Source organism: Pseudopipra pipra, chromosome 16 (genome assembly GCF_036250125.1).
Source record: "Pseudopipra pipra isolate bDixPip1 chromosome 16, bDixPip1.hap1, whole genome shotgun sequence".
NCBI classification, from domain to species: domain Eukaryota; kingdom Metazoa; phylum Chordata; class Aves; order Passeriformes; family Pipridae; genus Pseudopipra; species Pseudopipra pipra.
This window is the reverse complement of record NC_087564.1, coordinates 2,133,372-2,153,173: the sequence shown is the minus strand read 5'-3', so window position 1 is coordinate 2,153,173 and position 19,802 is coordinate 2,133,372. Positions and strand designations below refer to the sequence as shown.

The following is a 19,802-nucleotide window of genomic DNA, read 5'->3' as shown; positions in this document are numbered from 1 at the left end:
AAACTGAAGCAGGTGTGACAGTGTCCAGGGTGACAAAGCTGAAAGGTCAGGATGCCCAATCACAGGGAATGAGACACTCCAGCACAACCCACATCAATATAAATCACTGAAACCTCCAAACTGATGGAAAAATATTCTGCAAGGAGAGGCTAATTCCATCTGCAGGAACAAGGAAGGAAAAGACACAAGCATGTTGAAACATTCTATTGAGGACACTGTTCTTTCTGAGTTCCTTTGTAAAGGAACAAGTGACAGTGAGGACAGAAGAGTGGGGCCAAAGATTAAAAGAGAGGGAAGGTGCAGGGATGCTGAGGGTGGTGTGATTATGGCAAGTGGGCCAATAAAGGTTCCTGTCTCCTTGATCCAGGCTGCTGACCATGGTACAGGTGACCTCCTTTCAAGGCCAGGTTGGATGGGGTTTGGAGCAACCTGGGCTAGTGGAAGGTGTCCCTGCCCATGGCAGGGGGTGGAACGAGATGAGCTTTAAGGTCCCTTCCAACCCAAACTATTCTGGGATTCTGTGATTGCCCGACACAGCAGCCACACACCTGCACAGCTCAGTTCCACTGAGAAGGGTAACCACTACCAAGGTCTCCTTTGGTCTCCATGAACATGCCTCTCATTCCAAGGCCTCCCTCTGTAACAGTGGGTCACAGCATTTCCTGACTGAGCCTCACAGTTGCTCTCTTCTTTCCCTACCTCTTCCTCCCAGTCAGTCACAGGATTTAAAGATGGTCAGTGATTTAAACCAGTCTTGCCCCTGCCCCAGCAAACATTCCCAGTGCAGCCTCCCCACTGCTGTGTCTTTGGGACAAATGGATATGTGAGGAATTAGTCACCCATCTGAATCCCAACCCCACTGGCTGTTGCAGTTTACACAGTGCATACAGCAGAGAAAGGAAAAAAAAGGGACAGAAAGAAAAGGACATTTCCCAAATGTCATGGGGACAAATTCATGAACCCAGAAAGCACATTTAGAATGTTCACAGCCCAGTGAAATAATGGGCACAGAAACAACCATTGCCTGATACTGTAATTCCTGGCACACATTTAGACAGCTGAAGCTGGCAATTCCAATTCAGACAAATAAGCAGCCTCCCTGCTCTGCTTCCTGCTCCTTCCCTTCTACCACTCCTGCTCTGGGGCAGCACTTGTGCAGTGACACAAAAGAAACCTGGTGAAAACTAATCCATCCAAACAAAATTAAGCCAGGCAAATTCTCCACTCTAGCTCAGTATGTGTCTACCCAAACTCCTGACTGGCAAAAGGGAGGATGGGGTGCTGCAGTTGTGGGGAGAACAGCAGGGCTAAGAAGATGGGGCTTATGAACTCAAAAAACAAGAGAAATGAAGGCTAAAAGAATGTTTCATCATACAGATGAGCCCTTCTCCCCCTCTCCTCCAGCCTCTTACTTGTGCTGCTGCCAGTAGCTCAGCTGATCTCATCACAAGCCAGTGCAGGGACTAGATGGCAGGAAAAAATGTTGATTTTCTGCCAGTTTAGATTTCTGAATAACTTGATGCATGGCCAGTCAAATGCCACTGTCAGCCCAAGGGAGCTGCTGAGCCTGTACATCATCCCTTCCAACAGCAGCCCATTGCTCCACCACTGCCAGGCTACACCCTGCAAAACCTTACTAAAAACTGCAGCAACAAAACCTGGTTTAAAAGGGAAGCCCTGAACCAGTCAGAACCAGGACAGCATCAGCGAACTACTGGTTACTGTCCTTAACAAGTGAGATCTTCAAAGAGGGCAGAAGGGATGGCAGATCAAAAATCTAGAAAGTAAACAGAATTTATCACTTAATTTTTTAAAGGTTTCGAATGCCTGCAATTATCAAAGCTGCATTTTTTGGCCTGACCATCTTCCACCTTCAACACAGACACCACTCCCTACACATCATACTGTTTTAACAGATGGGATTTATATCAGCTCAGCAAAACCAAGGCTATGACAGTCAGAGATGTTCTTCTGTTTTAGGCTTGGCACTTCTGTGTGATCCAGGGTTGCTGAGATGTGACAGGGCAGAAGATCCAGGGGGGTGATGCACTGGAATGCTGCAGATGCTCTTCCAACACACAGCATTGTCCATGGGTCCAGCCCCCTCTCTGTGCAGTGACAGAGTAACAGCTCTGCAGAAAAAGAGACGTGGCCTGGAGTGCCTGGAGCTCCTGCAGGAACCACCTGGCTACCTCAGGATGCTGGATGAGCAGGGGCCAATATTTAAGTCCCCCTGTTCAGCCTCTCCAGTGTACAAGCAGGACTGAAATGCAGCAGGGAAACACTCTATGGATCTTACTCTACGAGTGAATTTTACCCAAAGGAAGTGGCAGCTTACACTGTGGACTCACAGTGGCAAATTAATATAATTTAAATACCAATTAACACAAAATCTGAACCGATCTGCCCCCTCAGAGGGGACTCCCAGGCCTTCCAGGGTACTAGAGATCAATGCTGCTTTAGGGGCAGACAGATCCCTGCTGAGATGGAAATTCTCCTCTGCCTCATACATTTTGCAGCCTCCCCAAGGTTTAAATCTGCCCAAAGGAATAATCAGAACAATCCCTTTGCAAACAGCCAAGGGAAATGGGCAGCAAGGCAGGATTTGCTGCCAACAGAGAGCACCAGAATGACTCCAGCTGCAGGGGACCTTCAGAAGTCCCAGCCCAACCTCCTGCTCCAGGCAGGACCAGCAACAGAATCAGATCACAGTGCTCAGGGCTGGAGTTGGATCATCAGTCCCTCCAAGGGAGAGACTGATCAGCATGCCTGGGCAACCTGTTCTAATGGATGACTACCCAAAGGGTGAAAAAGTTTCCTTATATCAAGTCAGAACTACTTTTTATTCCCAGAGATTTGTCCATGGCCTTTAGCACCAGGTTGAGATCTCCTTAGTCACCAGCCCTTGTCTGGTGACACATCAACAGCCCAGACACAGTACACAGCAACAGGAATTACAGAGCCTTTTTGGTGACATACAAAGGCTTTCAAAACAAGTAAGTCTGGGGCTTTTTTCATTCCCCTTTCTGTTGTTACAGAAATGTTACCTGTCTCTGCAGCACACTGAATGCACTCAGGACAAATGTCTGCTTTTTGTAGATTGGAATTTGAATAAGGCAATACAGATATTCTGTGCCTCAATCTTCTTTAACTAGCAAAAGTACATGACTGAAGACAACCCTGCCCCTGCAGAGAGCAAAGCAGCAAAGCTCAAACTGAGTAAGAATAAAAATGATGCATTATTTGATCCTTCAAAACAGCTCAGAGGTTTTGTTTTAAGCTCACTTCTAAGTTTTCTTGGAAAAGGTGTGGGGAAAACACCTGAATACAAAGAATTTATGCCCTGCAGCCAGCTGGCAGACCTGGTTACCACTAAGTAGGAAGAAAAGGGAAAGAGGTGGGTGAAGTAGGAAGGGGATAAGTCTAAAAGCACAGGACAACAACTGAAGCTCATTGATTTTCTGCGTTTGGATTCAAGCATTTCAACTTTTGCCTAAGCTACTCCTTCTGTTCTCATATTCTCCCAATACCAGAAGTCTTCTAGACATCTCTGTGTCTAAAGTTTTCATCTTAGCAAGGGAAAACAATGTTTCCTTCTGTTTTTTTCTCTAGTGATTTGCTAGAGAACAGTGGTGTTCCTACTGCCCTGCCCTACACTTGGGGCAAATCAATTTGCTGCTGGACTGAAAGCCTCGCCCTCACCTTGACTATTCATGTTGGCAGCTGCTCCTGCTTTGTTACAGAACAAAGCAGCTGAGATTGGCTCCTGCCACACTTACACAATGGCAGCTGTTTTTCATAAGAGGGTGTTGTCATTCATTCAGCAGGAGTGAGATACAAGGGCGAGGAGGAACCCTGGGGAATGTGAGAGCACTCCGGATGAGAGCAAACCTGCCAGGGACCACAGACAGGGGAGGGACTGAGTTCATGGAAGCACCAAGTACCAACCTACCTGGAGCTGTTCTTTCCTAGATGTTGAGCTACTGTCAAACACCTCATCCTAAATTCATGTCCAGCTTTAAGTTCTGAATTGGAACGTGGCTGTAGTTACACTTGACTAGACATGACTGCACTGCTCTGGGGTTTGTTCCTTTTTATTCCATTGAGGAATGAAGACTGGGGGAGAGAGGGAAGATCCACCTAATCTTCTGGGGCAGAAGAACCTTTAGCATCAGGCTTGCTGACCTGTGAGGGGGACTTCAAACAAGGTCTGTCAGGCAATGATGATGATGATGGTGATGATCAGCCTGACAAGAAATGGGGCACTGTGAACACTGAAGGGGAGGCTCTGGAACGTTCCCTGTGAAGGCAGCACAAGCAGGATCCCACCTCAAGTGCCTGACCATAAGTTCATAGAATTATAGAATAGAATCAGCTGGGTTGGAAGGGACTTCCAAGATCATCAAGTCCAACCCTTGATCCAACCCCACCGTGGTTCCCAGCCCATGGCACTGATGCCACATCCAGTCTGTCCTTAAACACCTCCAGGGACAGAGAATCCACCACTTCCCTGGGCAGCCCATTCCAATGCCTGATTACCCTCTCTGTAAAGAATTTCTTCCTAATATGTAACCTAAATCTCCCCTGGCACAGCTTAAGACCATGCCCTCTTGTCTTAATGATCACTGCCTGGGAGTTCATCCATCGTAGGAAACAAAACAAGGAATTAGAATGCACAGAGCTGTGATCCCACTGGGATTACAGAATTGTCCCCACGTTTGGAGGGTTGCTCTCAATGGATACAGACATCCTAGAGAGGACAGGCTGGGAGGTGAGAAGGAGTGAGTGCTCCCTCTATAAAGGAGCAGCCTGAATGCCCTGAACATTCCCTTCTGAGGAGGGAGGAGCCACTGAGTTTTGGGTTTTTTAATCATAGAACAGTTTGGGTTGGAAAGGACCTTAAAGCTCATGAACAAGATGAGCTCTAAGGTCCCTCCCAACCCAAACTGTTCTGTGATGTAAGAAATACTGCTGAACAATACAGGAACCACAGGTCAGAGCCAAGCAAGCAGAACATCAGAGACAACACAGGACTGAACTCTGTGCTGAGGATTTATGTGACTGCCCATGGCAGAGCCCAGCTCAAGAGGACTGAGAGACAGGATTGGGAAGGCACTGGCAGAGACTGCAACATAAGACCAGTGGAGATGACAGGCCTTTAAATCACCTGCCAGCACTGAGAGAAATCTAAACAGAACTAATAAAAAAAGAAGAAGGGGGAAAACAAAGACCAGACTAACATTTTTTGCCCACAGTTTTCAAGTCAAAATCCTTCTGAGAAGGTTCAAGTCAGCAATAACACTGACAAATTCCAAACTGCCTAAAATAACCTGACAGAGGAGGACTTTATCCTGTGAATCAAATGTGTTTTGTATTCATTATTACATAAAATGCAAATTTACCATAATGATGACTCTCTGTTTTTCCTATTTGCTTTTGTGGGAGAGATGAATTATAATGACTCAATAACAGCTCATTAAACATTCCCTTCAAGGATTACATTTTTATTGTAGTAAGCTCACAAGTGCTATTGTTTGGATGTGTAATTTATTTGAATTAGTGCACGATCCTTTAATGTAAACCTGAGGTCAGTTTGCAGTGTCTGAAGAAATCATCATCCACATTAATATTGATTGGAAGTTGGTAGCTGCAGTGGTGTCTTGCCCACCACCACAAAGCAGCCACTGCCACGTCCCTGCTAGAATGTGACACCTGAATTATCCTCTCCCTCTGTCAGAGGTAGCACAAAGCCTCAAGGCTCAAAGGAGGGTCAGGATTAGTCACTCTTTTCAAGGAGAGTGTTTATTATATTAAAGAGCAGTTGTTCTTGGTGAACTTGGCAGTTCCAGGAACTGATAATGGAATCTGCTGCCTTCTATCTTGAGATCAATTAGCTCAATACAGCACACATTTCTTGCAGCAAAGAACCTCTTCAACAGGTGGCTGATGCACCCTCCAGTCCATTTCTTATTTCTCACCCAAATTAAATGGCAGCACCATCAAGCCCCTCTCTGTGTCTTAGAGCCCAAGCATAGGAACTACAGACCTGTTTTTAACAATTTCTCCAGCCTGAAAACGTTTGCTCTCCTAATTTCTGCTCACCAGGACAGTGCTCTAGTTAATCCTTAGATGACTGGGATAAAGCTATTTTAAAGTATCTCATTGTGGTGGGTTAGAGAAGGAGGAAGTGCAGATGACTAATGATGCAGACAAATCTCTTTTGAAAGGGGATGACAAGCACTGTTTCCAGGACTGTTCATGCACCAGGCTCTGATTCTTTAACACAAAAGGAGCAGGTGATCATCTTTAGGCCACCAGCAGCTACAACACCACCAGGTTTCACCTCACCCATCCTGCTTCTCTAGTTTCCATAACTCTGTGTTCCTCTCCATATAATAGCAGGGACACTGCTTCATTCCAGTTTACTCTACAGATTCAGAAACAGGAGCTGTTGGCTTAAATATTCTTGTGGTTGAGCAGGAAGAGAGATGCAGGATGCACTGTCTGAAGTTTTCTCATTACACAAGGGCTGGCAGCAGGGAATATAGGGAATGCTGCACTGCCAAGGGGAGTCAGGCCCTGATTAACAGGCCAGGCTCTGACCAGGTCAAACCACCACACCAGGTCAGGTTTCTCCTCAGTCCTCTCAAAGGTGGAACAAAGCTTGAGAAGGAGACAGGCACACAGCGCTCCAGGTCAGCAAATGTAAAAAAAGAGGGTCTCAGAGTGCAGTGGCCTCCACTGGAGGTTTCCATTGATTTCAAGACTACATCACACTCAAGGTAGGCCCAAGTGGGAATGGAAGTGGATTTCTAGCAAAACAAATATGACTCACAGCCCCAGGCCAGAAAGGTCTGTCCTGGGATTTCTTACCTTTCCTTGTTCCCAACGTTTGACCTGCTGCAATTCTTCTGAAATGCATAGCTTGGCCCACTGGTCATTCCAACACCCAAATCCTCTGCAAAGGATTCCAGCAATGTCCTGGAGCTCTCAGAGAGGGCAGTGGCCGTGCACAGAGCAGTAACTCACACTGCCAGCCCCTGCCAAGGCTCTGCCAGGACATTTGTCCAAGCGCTCACTGTTCACACGTGCACAGTGTTCCACTTTCATATGTGTCACAGAACTCAACTAGAAATTGCTTTCACACAGCCAGAAAACTGAGAACTATTTTACTATTTAAAACTCAGCTCTTACTGTTTTGCCCCTGCTGAGATTATGCATGTTTGTGCACACCAAAATGCCAATCTCACAGCTTCTCTTTTCCACTAAGTACCAGCAGCAGAGCATAAAGCTCCTCAATTTCACAGACACCATTTTAACATTACCTACTTATGTCATTTGGTGCAAAGCACCAAACATCAGTCCCAAATTAAGAGTTATTTCAGCTTTTTCTTTCAAACAATCGCCCCATTTAAATGTTTCTCAATGATTTAAACGTCGATCTCTGAGGAGGAAACATAAATTGACCTGTTCAATCAGTGTTGCTGCAAGTGATCTGATTGTCTCCTATTCCCAGGGAATTTCAAGTGGTTTCCATTACATAATTCAGACATTTAAAGTCTTTGTGAATATTCAAAAGGATTATGCAGGCTGGCAAGGAAGGCAGAAGGACCATAACATATACAAGACACTTACTCATCTTCTTACCAAATGAAGCTTGATAAAGAGAATATGTAAGACTTAAAGGCAGTATATTCAGAATGCACTGATGGTTTTTCTTCTGAAGTGGAGTCACTGCACAAGAAATTCAGTGAGACAAGTTAAAAACTGAGTTCATTAGAGATCAGATCATCGGGTGAGTTTCTGTGTCACAACAAAGAAACTTGCCTGACTGCAAAACTCAGTAGATCCTTTCCCTGTCTTCCTTACCCAACTGCAGAGTATTTAATTTATAAAGGAATGAGCACAGATTTACAACAGCAGCAAGAAAGAACTAGACTGAGTAGCCTGTGCAGGGGGTTCATATCCAACCACAGCACTAAGCCCAGAGGCACAAGGAACCTCTTTCCCTCTCCATGGGCTGCTGAAGGCAGGATGTAATCTTTCCATTGCTCAGAAAAACTTGTGATTAGGGTTTCAATAATTTCTTGTCTGATCTCCAGCTCGTGATAAAGTAAGTTCTAGAGTCTGTCAGACATGAACCTGAAGCTGTGAGTAAAATGACCCCAAATCTGGGATCCTATGACAAGTTTGTCACCCACCTGGCACATCAGATGTCAAGATATTCCTGATGAATACACGGATCTTTGAGCACTGAGGGGATCGATCCAACTGAGGTAAATAGACCTCAACTCCTTTCATTTCCCAGAAAGTCTTCCTATAGCTTTACTGGGAGACAGCACCACCAGAGCACCAGGAGCAGGTAGGCACACACCTGCCTCAGGGCATCCAGAGGCTCCTCTGGGAGCCTGCAGGCAGTTGCCATGGCATTGCTGGGGGACTGCAGGTTTTTGCTTCAGTGAAATGAATGCACACAGCAACATTTCCATCTTCCCCAACACGCTCTCCACACGCCCTCCCACCTTCTCTGTATTCTCCTTTTAGTGATCATCATTTCTCTGCCAATAATTTCTCTTGTCCTTTTCTCCTGTGCTCCCCTGCCCCTACTCCCTCTCTGTGCATTGCCTTCTCCCTCCTCTATTTTTTCTCCACATTTCTCCATTATGGGATTTGTGTTCCTCAGTGCACCAATACTGTGATCCTTGTACACTGGACTAAAGGTCAAAATAGAAGCAATCAACAACTCACATGCCTGTGCTTACTTTTACATCTGATATTCAACACAATTCAGCAACACTGGACCAGCAGTGCTCTCCTGGCACACATAAAAATGTTTAAACCACTCATAACTCAAATGCACATTAGTTAGAAGATTAAAGACTGTAACCAACCAGTTTTCATATTAACCTTCTGCTGGCTATTTCAATAAACAGTAGTTTATTGAATTATTCATGCAGTGGGAATGCTGAATCCAATATTCTAAGTGGGACAGCTCAGTGCAAAAAACAAGAACCAAGGGGTATCTCAGGTAGAACTCAGATATCCCTGTTATGTGCATATTCAGAAGCTCTGATATCAGAACTCTGAAAAAATTTAATGAAGAGGGGAGTTTATTTGGAGAGGGTGGGTTGCAAAGGGAAAGTCAAAATACAGTCTCTTTATTTGGCTTTTCCTTGTTTAATCATGAAGCACTGCTTACTGAGAGCCACATCATGGAATCAATCATGGAATGGTTTGGGTTGGAAAGGACCTTAAAGCTCATCTCATTCCAGCCTCTGCCATGGGCAGGGACACCTTCCACTAGCCCAGGTTGCTCCAAGCCCCATCCAACCTGGCCTTGGACACTTCCAGGGATGGGGCAGCCACAGCTTCTCTGGGCAACCTGTGCCAGGGCCTCACCACCCTCACAGGGAAGGATTTCTTCCTAATATCCACTCTAAATCTCTCAAATTTCAATTTAAAGCCATTTCCCCTTGTTCTATCACTACACAGCCTTGCAAAATACCACCATGATGAAAAGAAAAATGGTTTAAGCAATCCCAAACCAAAGGTAACAACTGAGTGGCTCAGAACATCCTCATCCCTGTGTCCACCACCTCATGGTGGTCCTTAGTTGAGATTTCACAGCACCAGCATAAAAGCAGCCTGAAAACACCTTAGAAGAAAGCAGCTGTAGAAGAAAGTACTTCAGGGGTGTCCTCTGAGAAGCACTAGAAAGAATAAGCATGTTCTCTCTAGGGAAAAGGGAAATGCTAAAGGATATTGCCAAGTTATTCTGGCATGACACAAACTAATTCCAAAAACACCTTTTTGAACTGTATTGTCTGTATTGTTCTTTAAAAGAGAGGCATTCATTTAAAATCCAGAGACAAGTTCAATACCCAAATCTGAAAACCCCTGAAAATTGTTTTTTTTTTAGAACAGCTGAAGTTCTAATAGCTTTTGTGTCTAAACATCCAAAACTATTTCATCTTGGAAATGGTAAAAATGAACCAAGTGTGCTGAATCCTTTTACAAAGTAGAAAAATAAGTGCAAATCTTTGAGGAGACACGGCACATAAATCCCTGCCTCAGCACAGAGCTGCAGGAAGATGGAGTAATTCCATAAAAGAACAGAAGCAGAATAAAAGAGGTGGCTGGAAGTAAAAAAAGGTGAAGGAAACTGCAAAGACAAAAGGCCCTTGTTCAAATCCCTCGGATCCAAGAATAAATATGACATGACCACTTGTCAATAAGTGTGAGAAACTCACTCTAAAGAGGAGTCATGTGAGGATTTCTGCCATCTCCAGTTGATAATGGACAAGTAATTTAATATTTTTCATAAATATCAAAGGGCTCCTACATCAGAGGTGCTCTGCAGGAGTGAATTTCATCAAATTAACTGTTTGGTTCACTCGACACCTTTAAGTTCCTTTGAACACAGAGAGTTTCTCAGCCCAGTGCCTGGCAGGAGACTCCCACCAATGGCTCTCCAAGCAGCACTCCTCATGAGCAGGAGGCAAAGGAGCACCAGGAGCTACAAGGCTCTGCTCTCCATGTGACTGAGCACCCACAGCACGAAAAACAACCCTAAGGAATCCACACCAACCGCCAGCACTGCAGTCAGGAAGGGCTCAGTGTCACTTAATTAAAACTGTGTGCCTGGGTACAATCTTTAAATCACTTTTCTAATTAGGAAATGCACTTTGGCCCAGCTCATCAGCTGTGTGACATCAGCAGGGTGCCAAACCAGGTCTGAGTCCAGCTGCAGGGGAGATTAATCTCATTACTCAGAAGGGTCTCTCAATCAGAACAAAAATTCCCCCTCAAAACGTGCACCAAGTCAAGGAGAGGGGTCCAGGAATCAGTTCTCAGGGATTAATCTAATTACACTGCTGTTGCTTTTTGCTGGCAAGCTACTTAGCAAAATGCAGAGAGAAGATAAAAGAATTGCCTCATGTTGATTCTGCAGAAGATAATTAAGATTTGTTTGGTGGAACAAAACACAAATCAGGGTTGGGTTAAAAATCAACATAATTTTCAGTGTTTTCTGACAGCTGAGAGAGCATGTACTAAAATGGATTAAATGTAATTATCCTCATTACTTTTTCCCCTGATGATGCTGAAAATGACACAAGATTATAAACTTTAGGACAACATTCAGCATCGTTTTGGAGCAAATTGTTCTTTTTTTTCAAGCAAGTAATAAACAACCCACAGTTTTGCTTCACCAACAAGTAGCTACAGAAGTGAAGCATCACCTGAAAAGCAGATCAAGACTGACAGAAGTGAGAGATCTACCACTGTGTTCCAGGCTGGCAAGAGACTAATCCAAAATGGATTAAACAATGCATTATCTTTCAAAAATAAAAATAGGAGAGTCTCCTCACTGGTTTGGAAACAGCAGTGCACCAGCAAGTGGTTTAGCTGGGACCCAGATTAGAATCATAGAATGATGGAATGGTTTGGGTTGGAAAGGACTTTAAAGCTCATCCCATTCCACCCCCTGCCATGGGCAGGGACACCTTCCACCAGCCCAGGTTGCTCCAAACCCCATCCAACCTGGCCTTGGACACTTCCAGGGATGGGGCAGCCACAGCTTCTCTGGGCAACCTGTGCCAGGGCCTCACCACCCTCACAGTCAAGAATTCCTTCCCAATATCCCATCTAACATTCCTTCCCACTATCCCTCTGGCAGTGGGAAGCCATTCCCTGTGTCCTGTCCCTCCAGGGCCTTGTCCCAAGTCCCTCTCCAGCTCTCCTGGAGCCCCTTTAGGCCCTGGAAGGGGCTCTACAGTCTCTCCAGAGCCTTCTCTTCTTCAGGCTGAAATTCTTCATCCTCTTTCAGTTCCCAAGTCCTGGAGTTTGATTTTGAGTTCTGACATCTCATAATGACTTCAAGTGACAGTTTAGGCTCCAGCACTCCTGGAAGTCTGGCTGTAAGAGACACACACAACCTCCTCTCCTACCAAAGCAAGAGCTTCTACAGCAGAGCAGTTGTGGCTGCCTGAGTCACTGTGTTGCTGCTCACAAAAAGCTGGTCAGAGTTTCATCATTTATATATTAAAAGTATTTTTAGGCACAAGTAACAGAAGTGTGCAGAGAAAAACCACATATTTTTGTCCCAAGCTTTTGCACTCTTTAATTCTGTTTTATGCCGAAGCACTGTTTCTGTGCTTATCCCAGGAAATGAAAAGCCAAACCATATGGGATTCCCAGGTGCCTCACAGAAAGAAGGAGAAAAAGGAAAATAAAAAATGTTTTCCATATTCTAAGCATGGCACAGCCCTGAATGACAAAGGCTTTTTCCTTGTCTTATCATCTTTTAACAAAAATCCCCCAAAGAGCCACCAACTCATTAACAAACTTCTGCACATGAATTTATAACCAGTTTCAGGTAGCTCAGTTCAAAGCATTGCTCCTTTGGCTATTAAGTCTCAATGGCATTTGAACAGAAGGGAAAAATCAGATTTTAGGCTTCATTTCAAGATTATGATTTAATTGATGACTTATTTTTTTTTAGGGCTAAGGATATGGACAGGAACTAGAAGATTATAAAACAAGACATATGAAAATACCAGGCTGACTACAGATATAAGGTGGAAAAATATCTCCAGAGACAGTGCTTATAAAAAGGGGGGGTTAATGGGAAATTGGTTCACAGGGATTAACAAATTGTCAAATCCCCACGTCACCTTTGAAAAGGTAAGTTATTTTATTCCTCAAGCCAATAATGAAGCAAAATATCTGAGACTTCTCAACAGGACACAGCATGGCTTTCCCTGTGACCAAAGGGTGATGGAGGAAAGAGGAAGCATTGGTTAACAACTGGTTAACTGGTTGCACTGCTGAGGCAACTCCAATCCTGGGATCAGTTCTGGGCCCCTCACAACAAGAAAGACATTGAGGGGTTGGAGCGTGTCCAGGGAAGGGAACGGAGCTGGGGAAGGGGCTGGAGCAGCAGGAGCAGCTGAGGGAGCTGGGGGGGCTCAGCCTGGAGAAAAGGAGGCTCAGGGGGGACCTTCTGGCTCTGCAACTCCCTGACAGGAGGGGGGAGCCAGGGGGAGTTGGGCTCTGCTCCCAGAGAACAAGGGACAGGAGGAGAGGAAACGGCCTCAAGCTGTGCCAGGGGAGGGTCAGGTTGGACATCAGGAAGAATTTCTTCATGGAAAGGGTTGTTGTTAAGTATTGGAATGTGCTGCTCAGGGAGGTGGAGGTGTTTATAAGGAAGGACTGGATGTGGCACTCAGTGCTCTGCTCTGCTTGACAAGCTGGGGATGGGGCACAGGTTGGACTCCATGATCTCGGAGGTCTCTTCCAACCTAAACGATTCTGTGATTCTGTAACTCCAGGTGTAGCACACCCACCACACCCACCACACCCACCAGCATTGAGGTCCAAGAGGAGATTGTTCACTGAAACAGGTTTTCAACGAAGAACAGAACATACACAGGGTAATGACTGTGAGAAGGACGAAAAGCCAGACAACAAAACATGAAGCTAGAGGAAGCTGAAGCAAAGACTGGCTGAAAGCATTGCAGTCCAGTAAACACCCAAAGAGAAGTCTGGAGCAAGACAAGACACAGATGCAGATTACCCAGGTGCAGAATCCCACTGAACTGATGCAACTCAGCAAGCTGACAGAAAACAGAATTTCTGCCAAACAAAACTGAATTCCACGGGGGAGGATCTCAGCACATATGATCTCCTCACTGATGCTCTTTGCTGTTTCCTTTGCTACTATGAGGAAATGGAAGAGCCTTGAGATGAGAAACCCTTATACAAGTTGTTGGCAGACAATAAAAATAAGCACCCAATATCTCTTAGCACATACACTGTACGTATGCACATGCATTGATTAATGTAGGGTAAGCAAAGACTAGAAATGCTGAGAACCTTCTTCATGTACAAAAAAACATCAACTGAAAACAACTCAGTGGGTCAGAGACTGACAAGGGCCTTAATTACACTGGTCTAACTTCACTAACTCAGAAAATAAAGCTGTGCTGTCATGTTTGGCCAAGAGCTGTAACACCCACTGGGCTGTCCAGCACCTGCCATCACTCAGAGCTGGATCTACAAACAGTGATGTTGTTTTTGTGAAGGGGCACTGAAACATTTTCTGTTCTAAGGACAAGCACTAGGGGCTCTACAGTCCTGTTGACCGTTTCTGAGCTGTCTTACCTCAAACATCTCTTGCTCTGCCCGTCGATGATCATCCAGGAGCTGCTCCATGTAGGTCAGATTACGGAACTTTTCGAGGTAACTACTGTATTGTTTCTGCAGCTGCTCCTCAATCTTCTCGTACTCATCCATAAAAGCAGGACTGGGGAGAACAAGCACAAGCTGCTCAGTGCAATCTGCCTGGAGAAGCTGTAGCTGCCCCAACCCTGGAAGTGTCCAAGGCCAGGCTGGACAGGGAAGGTCAAGTGGAAGGTGTTCCTGCCCCTGGCAGGGGGTGGAATGAGACAGGCTTTAAGGTTCCTTCCAACCCCAACCTGGGGGGTTGGGCTGGGCTGGAACCACCCAAGTTCTGTGATTCTCTGATCCTATAAATATTGCCCTGCATATGCAGAATTCTGAAATACACTTTTGGTTTTGCAGCTTCCTTTCCAAGTCTGCTACACCAGCCTCAAAGGCCCTTTTGTTTGTAAGGTTTTACATTGCTTCAGAGACCAAAAGCTCACTAAACCATCATGCAGAAACTACATAAAGCAAAAGGAAGGTTATTGTGCACCCACTACCATGACTTTTCACACAGGCACAAAGGCAGCATTTTGGCCCCTTTAGCAGGTGAATTTAAGTTAATTATGCTGTTCCACAACTCCAAAAAATTAGTGTGTAGTGTGGCTGGTAAATCACATACTTTGCTGGGCACTTCCTTGCCACAAAAGTGTCCTGTGTCATTACAGGCATAACTAGACTTGTGTGATGAAGTGATGATGTCCTTAATACCACACAGCTAAATACTGCACCCTCAAAACCACTGCTGCTGCTTGATGCTTCACACCTACCCAATACACCTCCTCCAACACTGACCCAAAGGTGTGTGTGAAACAATGTCACTCCTTCCACAGCTGATTTTTCTAGTATTTCCCCTTGTATTTTTATATTAGGTCAGATTGTAGCTTGTATAAACCTGCAGCCTAATTAAGGGCAAAAAATCAACCCAAACTGCAAACCTGAATACCTTGATACCTCCAGTATCTGAAGGGGCCTACGAGGAAGCCAGAAAGGGATTCTTCATCAGGAGCTGTAGTGATAGCACAAGGAGTAATAGCTTCAAACTGAAAGAGGGGAAATTTAGGTTGGATATATGGAAGAAACTCTTCTCTGTGAGGGTGGTGAGGCCCTGGCACAGGTTGCCCAGAGAAGCTGTGGCTGCCCCTGGATCCCTGGAAGTGTTCAAGGCCAGGTTGGACGGGGCTTGGAGCAACCTGGGCTGGTGGAAGGTGTCCCTGCCCATGGCAGGGCGTTGGAATGAGATGAACTTTAAAGTCCTTTCCAACCCAAACCAGTCTGGGATTCTGTGATTCTACAGATTTTATGTCAGGCTGTTCCACTGTCAGGATCAGAGGAACTGATCCCAACAAGGGATGTAGAATGAATTTTTTAACTGGTGGTTAAACTGGTGGTTTAACTGGTGGCAGAAGCCTCTGGGAACAGAGGGACTGTTTGCACTAGTTCCGTTCTTTATGTTAAAACTCATTTATGCAACAGATAATCAGCTCATAATCTTTACCGAACACTCTGTAGAGTCTGTAGCCTCTTCTGGCTTCTTTCCAGTTCCAATTTTCGTTTTTCAATCTTGGCTTCCAAATTGCTTTCATCCAAAGCCACATTATTCAACATGTCTTTAGTCTTTCGGACTTGTTCCTAAAAGAGAAGGATGGTGAACCACGGCTGGCCCTGGAACACTTAGAATTATCTTTCAGATGCTGAACATCATTCTGTATAATCTCATCTGTGTTTATTCAAGTAGGCAATGGAAATTAAAAAGTTCTTTGTGACCAGGATAGTGAACTAACTGGACACTTCTAAATTTAAAATACCTTATTTTTTTTCAGACATTTTTAAAGAAAAAAATGAAAAAAAAACCCACAGCTTTAATTTTCCTTCTCACTGAAAAAGCAGTAAAAGGTAGAAGCCTGTCTTTTGGAATCATTAAGGTATTTTTGAAATCTGTCTTAATGGAATCATTAAGGTTGTTTCCAACCTTAGTGATTCCATGATTCTATCTGCATAAACACAGATGAGAAATGCATTTATTCTTGGTATTATTTCAGGGAATTTTTGGTTTCCGTAATTTTTTTTTTCCTTTTCAAGGTAAAGGTCGCTTTTGTAAAGAACTTCCTCTATCTGAATATCTTCATCCTTTTCTAAATCTTGTTTTATCTGCTTTTTGAAACCATGGGAGGCATCCTGAACATTAACACAGGTGCTACAGGAGGGGGAAGTGGGAATATTGCAGCTCATGAGGATGAGCTGAGTACAGTCAGTGTGCTCATGCTCAGGAAACCATGAGCATCTTTTGAGGAAGAGAGAGAGAACTTCAGACTCACTGGAATTCCAGCAGCAACTGCTGGTGCTGCTCAGCTCAAACAGGTCACTTAATTAACCGGGCCAGAATTAATTAGCTGAGGTACATGTTGTTGGAAGCCAATCAGTTTACTATGCAGCTTTTAGTTCATCAGTGCTACTGCTAGAATGCAAAGTGCATGTTAACAACCTTTAATATTCAGATAGACTGTGAGCAGGAGCAGAATCATAAAATCACCTGGAATATTTACTGATGGGGCACTGGCTGTTTAAAGCTGCAACTCCACTCCTTGTAAGTCCACACTTGGACTGGATACAGTTAACTAACTGATAGTAATCACTGGGATTTGATTAACCCCCCTCCTCACACAGCACAGCAAAAGGTTTGGAAATTCAGGAACCCAAGCACCGGAGCAAGGACAGAGCTGCCATGACTGGGACAGACAGAAGTTCCTCCAAAATGAGAGCCACAACAATGCCCTGGCAGGGCACTGATCAGCACAGTGCTACTGATTAGTGCTGATTAGCTCTTCCTACCCTTTAGCTCAGCTATCCTGCTTCCAGAGCCCAGCTTCCCACCTCCAGAGGTACCAGCACATTTTGGGTCACCAAGGTCACTCCCTGACTCTGCAGAGTTCACACAGCTTAGACAAGGTGGGGGGATGTAGATTTCTGTGCTGATTTAGGCCATTTTTATCCCTTCTGTCCAGCTTTTGGGGCAAAGCTCCTAAGAGAGGCAGAGAATATGACTAAAATGTGTTTTCTGCCAAGAGAGAGGCCAAGTGCAGCTATTTGATGAAGGAATGTTTCTGCACATTGAACCAGCAGTCACATAGTGTGACACTGCAGCAAAGAGGATCTTAACATCTTCTAGGTGCTGCTGCTAGATTTGTTCACCCTTTTTGCTGCAGGTGTGATCTCTGCCAGCTCATAGCCATCACTGTGCCCTACCTCATTCACTGTTGACAAAAAGAGCTACATCCTTCTTGCAGCAGAGAAATTATAATTTTTCAATGAAATAAATATCATTTTGCTTACCAGAACACTGTCAATGGCAATTTTCATCACCTTCTCAGCCTCATTTATCTCCAAAGGTCTGGCAATAGATTCTGTTCTTGCTTCCTAGGAAATAAAAATACACCATTATATTTCAACACTGCACAAAGCAGTAGTATGCAGAACTGAGGGGGATCAAGCAACAACGATAGGATCATCTGCATAATAAATGGGGTAGGATTTAGTGTTTATTCACCAAAGCTGAGATGATTTAAAGAACAGGAGATGAGAAAAAGTCAGTGAAGTGAGGCATCTTTTCAAAACAAGGTTAAGCACCACTGTCTGACTGCAAGTGTTCTTGGATGCAGATTTTTGGCAACTGCCCTGGTTTTCCATGTGGAGCAAGGTATGCAAGGGGGCACAAAGATTCCTTCACTTTTACAACCACAAAAACAGCAGTGGAGGTAGATGAGCACAGTGTTCCAAAAACCGTGGAGCCAGGAGGATTATGAAGCCACCAAACTCTGCAGGCAGCTGGGACAGTCAGCCCCGAGCCTGCCAGAGCTCCAGGAGTGTCTGGACAACGCTCTCAGGCACATGGTGGCATTGCTGGGGTGCCCTGTGCAGGGCCAGGAGTTGGACTCGAGATCCCAGGGGGTCCCTTCCAACTCAGGATATTCCACGTGCCTCCTATGCCCATGTGAAAATCGTACTCTGCAGATGTTTGGGCTTCTCTGGTTCTGATAAACAAGTGGTTCAAACTCCTCAAAGAACCCCAGGGATCCTTCTTTAGATCCCAAAGGATGGAAAAAGCCTTTTCCACTCTCAGGAGTTCTGAGGACACATGTGGTTAGGGGTGCACTCGTCTGATGTCTTAAACACTGACCTGGTCATTGTATAAAAACAACTGCTTTACTTGCTTGGTACTGGGAGGAGGAGAGAGAATTTTGCAGCCCAATGTCCTTAAAACCATCTCACATTGGAAAAACTTTCAGTGACATGTGGATAAAGATGGAAAAAGCACCTCTCTAGAAAACACCTGACTAAGAACCTAAAAATGCTTTATACACATTACAACAGGCAAACCCAGCTTACTCCATGTGATAAATAAATAATTGTGACTCGTTAAACAAATGGGTGATGACATCAAAATAAAACAAACGGATTGTAAAACTTAATTACACCCCCATAAAGAAATAAAACAGACCCTTACAAGGTCAAGGGGCCCTAAAACCTCCCTACTATCCTAAGAATAAAATATGGTAGAACTTTAAATCTTTTAGGCACCTGTTTGTCCAAGAATGCATGAATTATGACCATTGTAGAGATAACCATTTAGCTTTAGCTGTAAAAAACCCCATATATTAAATGCTTAGCAAAAAACTGTAGAATGTATATGTATACGATATAATTAATATGCATGAAGTAGCTAAGATAAATGCCAAATGTACACTGTAGTAGGGGTGCAGATTTGGGAAATTTGTCCCCATTTCTGTCACCCAGCTGGCTGCTTGCTTTTACCATGTAATAAACTCCTATTCAAAAACTTATAGAAACAAGACTTTGTTTATCACACTTCAGAATAAATTCTGGAAGTAGATACAACAACTTTGCTAAAGCCATGCCAGACACTCCAGATTGCACAGGGGCAGAGCCTGCTCCATCCCCACCAAGTCAAGTCCAAGAAACTGCAGGGTGAACCCAACCTGGGAGCTCATCCAGCCAAAAAAAAAAAACCAAAACAAAACAGCTTTTTGTGCTGAGCATATTCCTCTGCTGGACCAAGTCTCTGAGCAATCCAACCACATGCTGCACAAAGGCTTTTTTCCCTGGCACAAGAAGCAGAAATATTATGTTGGAGAGAGTGGCAGGAGTTACATCTGTTGGTGGCAGTGACAGCTTACACTGCCTGAAGTGCTTGTGAACATCCCTCTGTCCACTGAGAAATGCAAACTCCTAAGCAGGAGGTTAATTTGGATGAAAACAAGATACAAATAAGATACAAAGTCCTGAATAATTCCATAGGTAGATGTTTTTTGGAGGAAGATGGGCAAGAATAATGTAGCTGAGGAGCTATTCTGGGAACATCAAGCATGTCAAAAGCTCAGCAAAATCCCTCTTTATTTGTGAGGCCTTTGCCAGGACCAGCCTGGTGCAGACACTGCCCTGCCAACTGCACTTGGTTCTGACAGCCACACTGAGATCCCTGCCACTGAGCCAACACACCTCAAACCAAAGAGCAGGAAAAGGGAATGATTTTCCTTCCCGCTTGCAAAAGAGAGAAAAGA

At 44.6% G+C, this 19,802-nt stretch overlaps 1 protein-coding gene across 6 annotated transcripts in view; it reads right to left on the bottom strand.

Moving 5' to 3' along the window:
* CLUAP1 (clusterin associated protein 1) overlaps positions 1-19,802 on the bottom strand; it is a 59,570-nt gene that overhangs the window by 21,855 nt on the left and 17,913 nt on the right. For all 6 annotated transcript variants that reach the window (XM_064672590.1, XM_064672592.1, XM_064672587.1 and 3 more), the window contains 3 exons: positions 17,557-17,640; positions 15,722-15,855; positions 14,164-14,305 (listed from right to left, as the gene is read on the bottom strand). In XM_064672590.1, the coding sequence (XP_064528660.1) occupies positions 14,164-14,305; positions 15,722-15,855; positions 17,557-17,640 (360 nt within the window). The remainder of the gene's footprint in view (positions 1-14,163; positions 14,306-15,721; positions 15,856-17,556; positions 17,641-19,802) is intronic.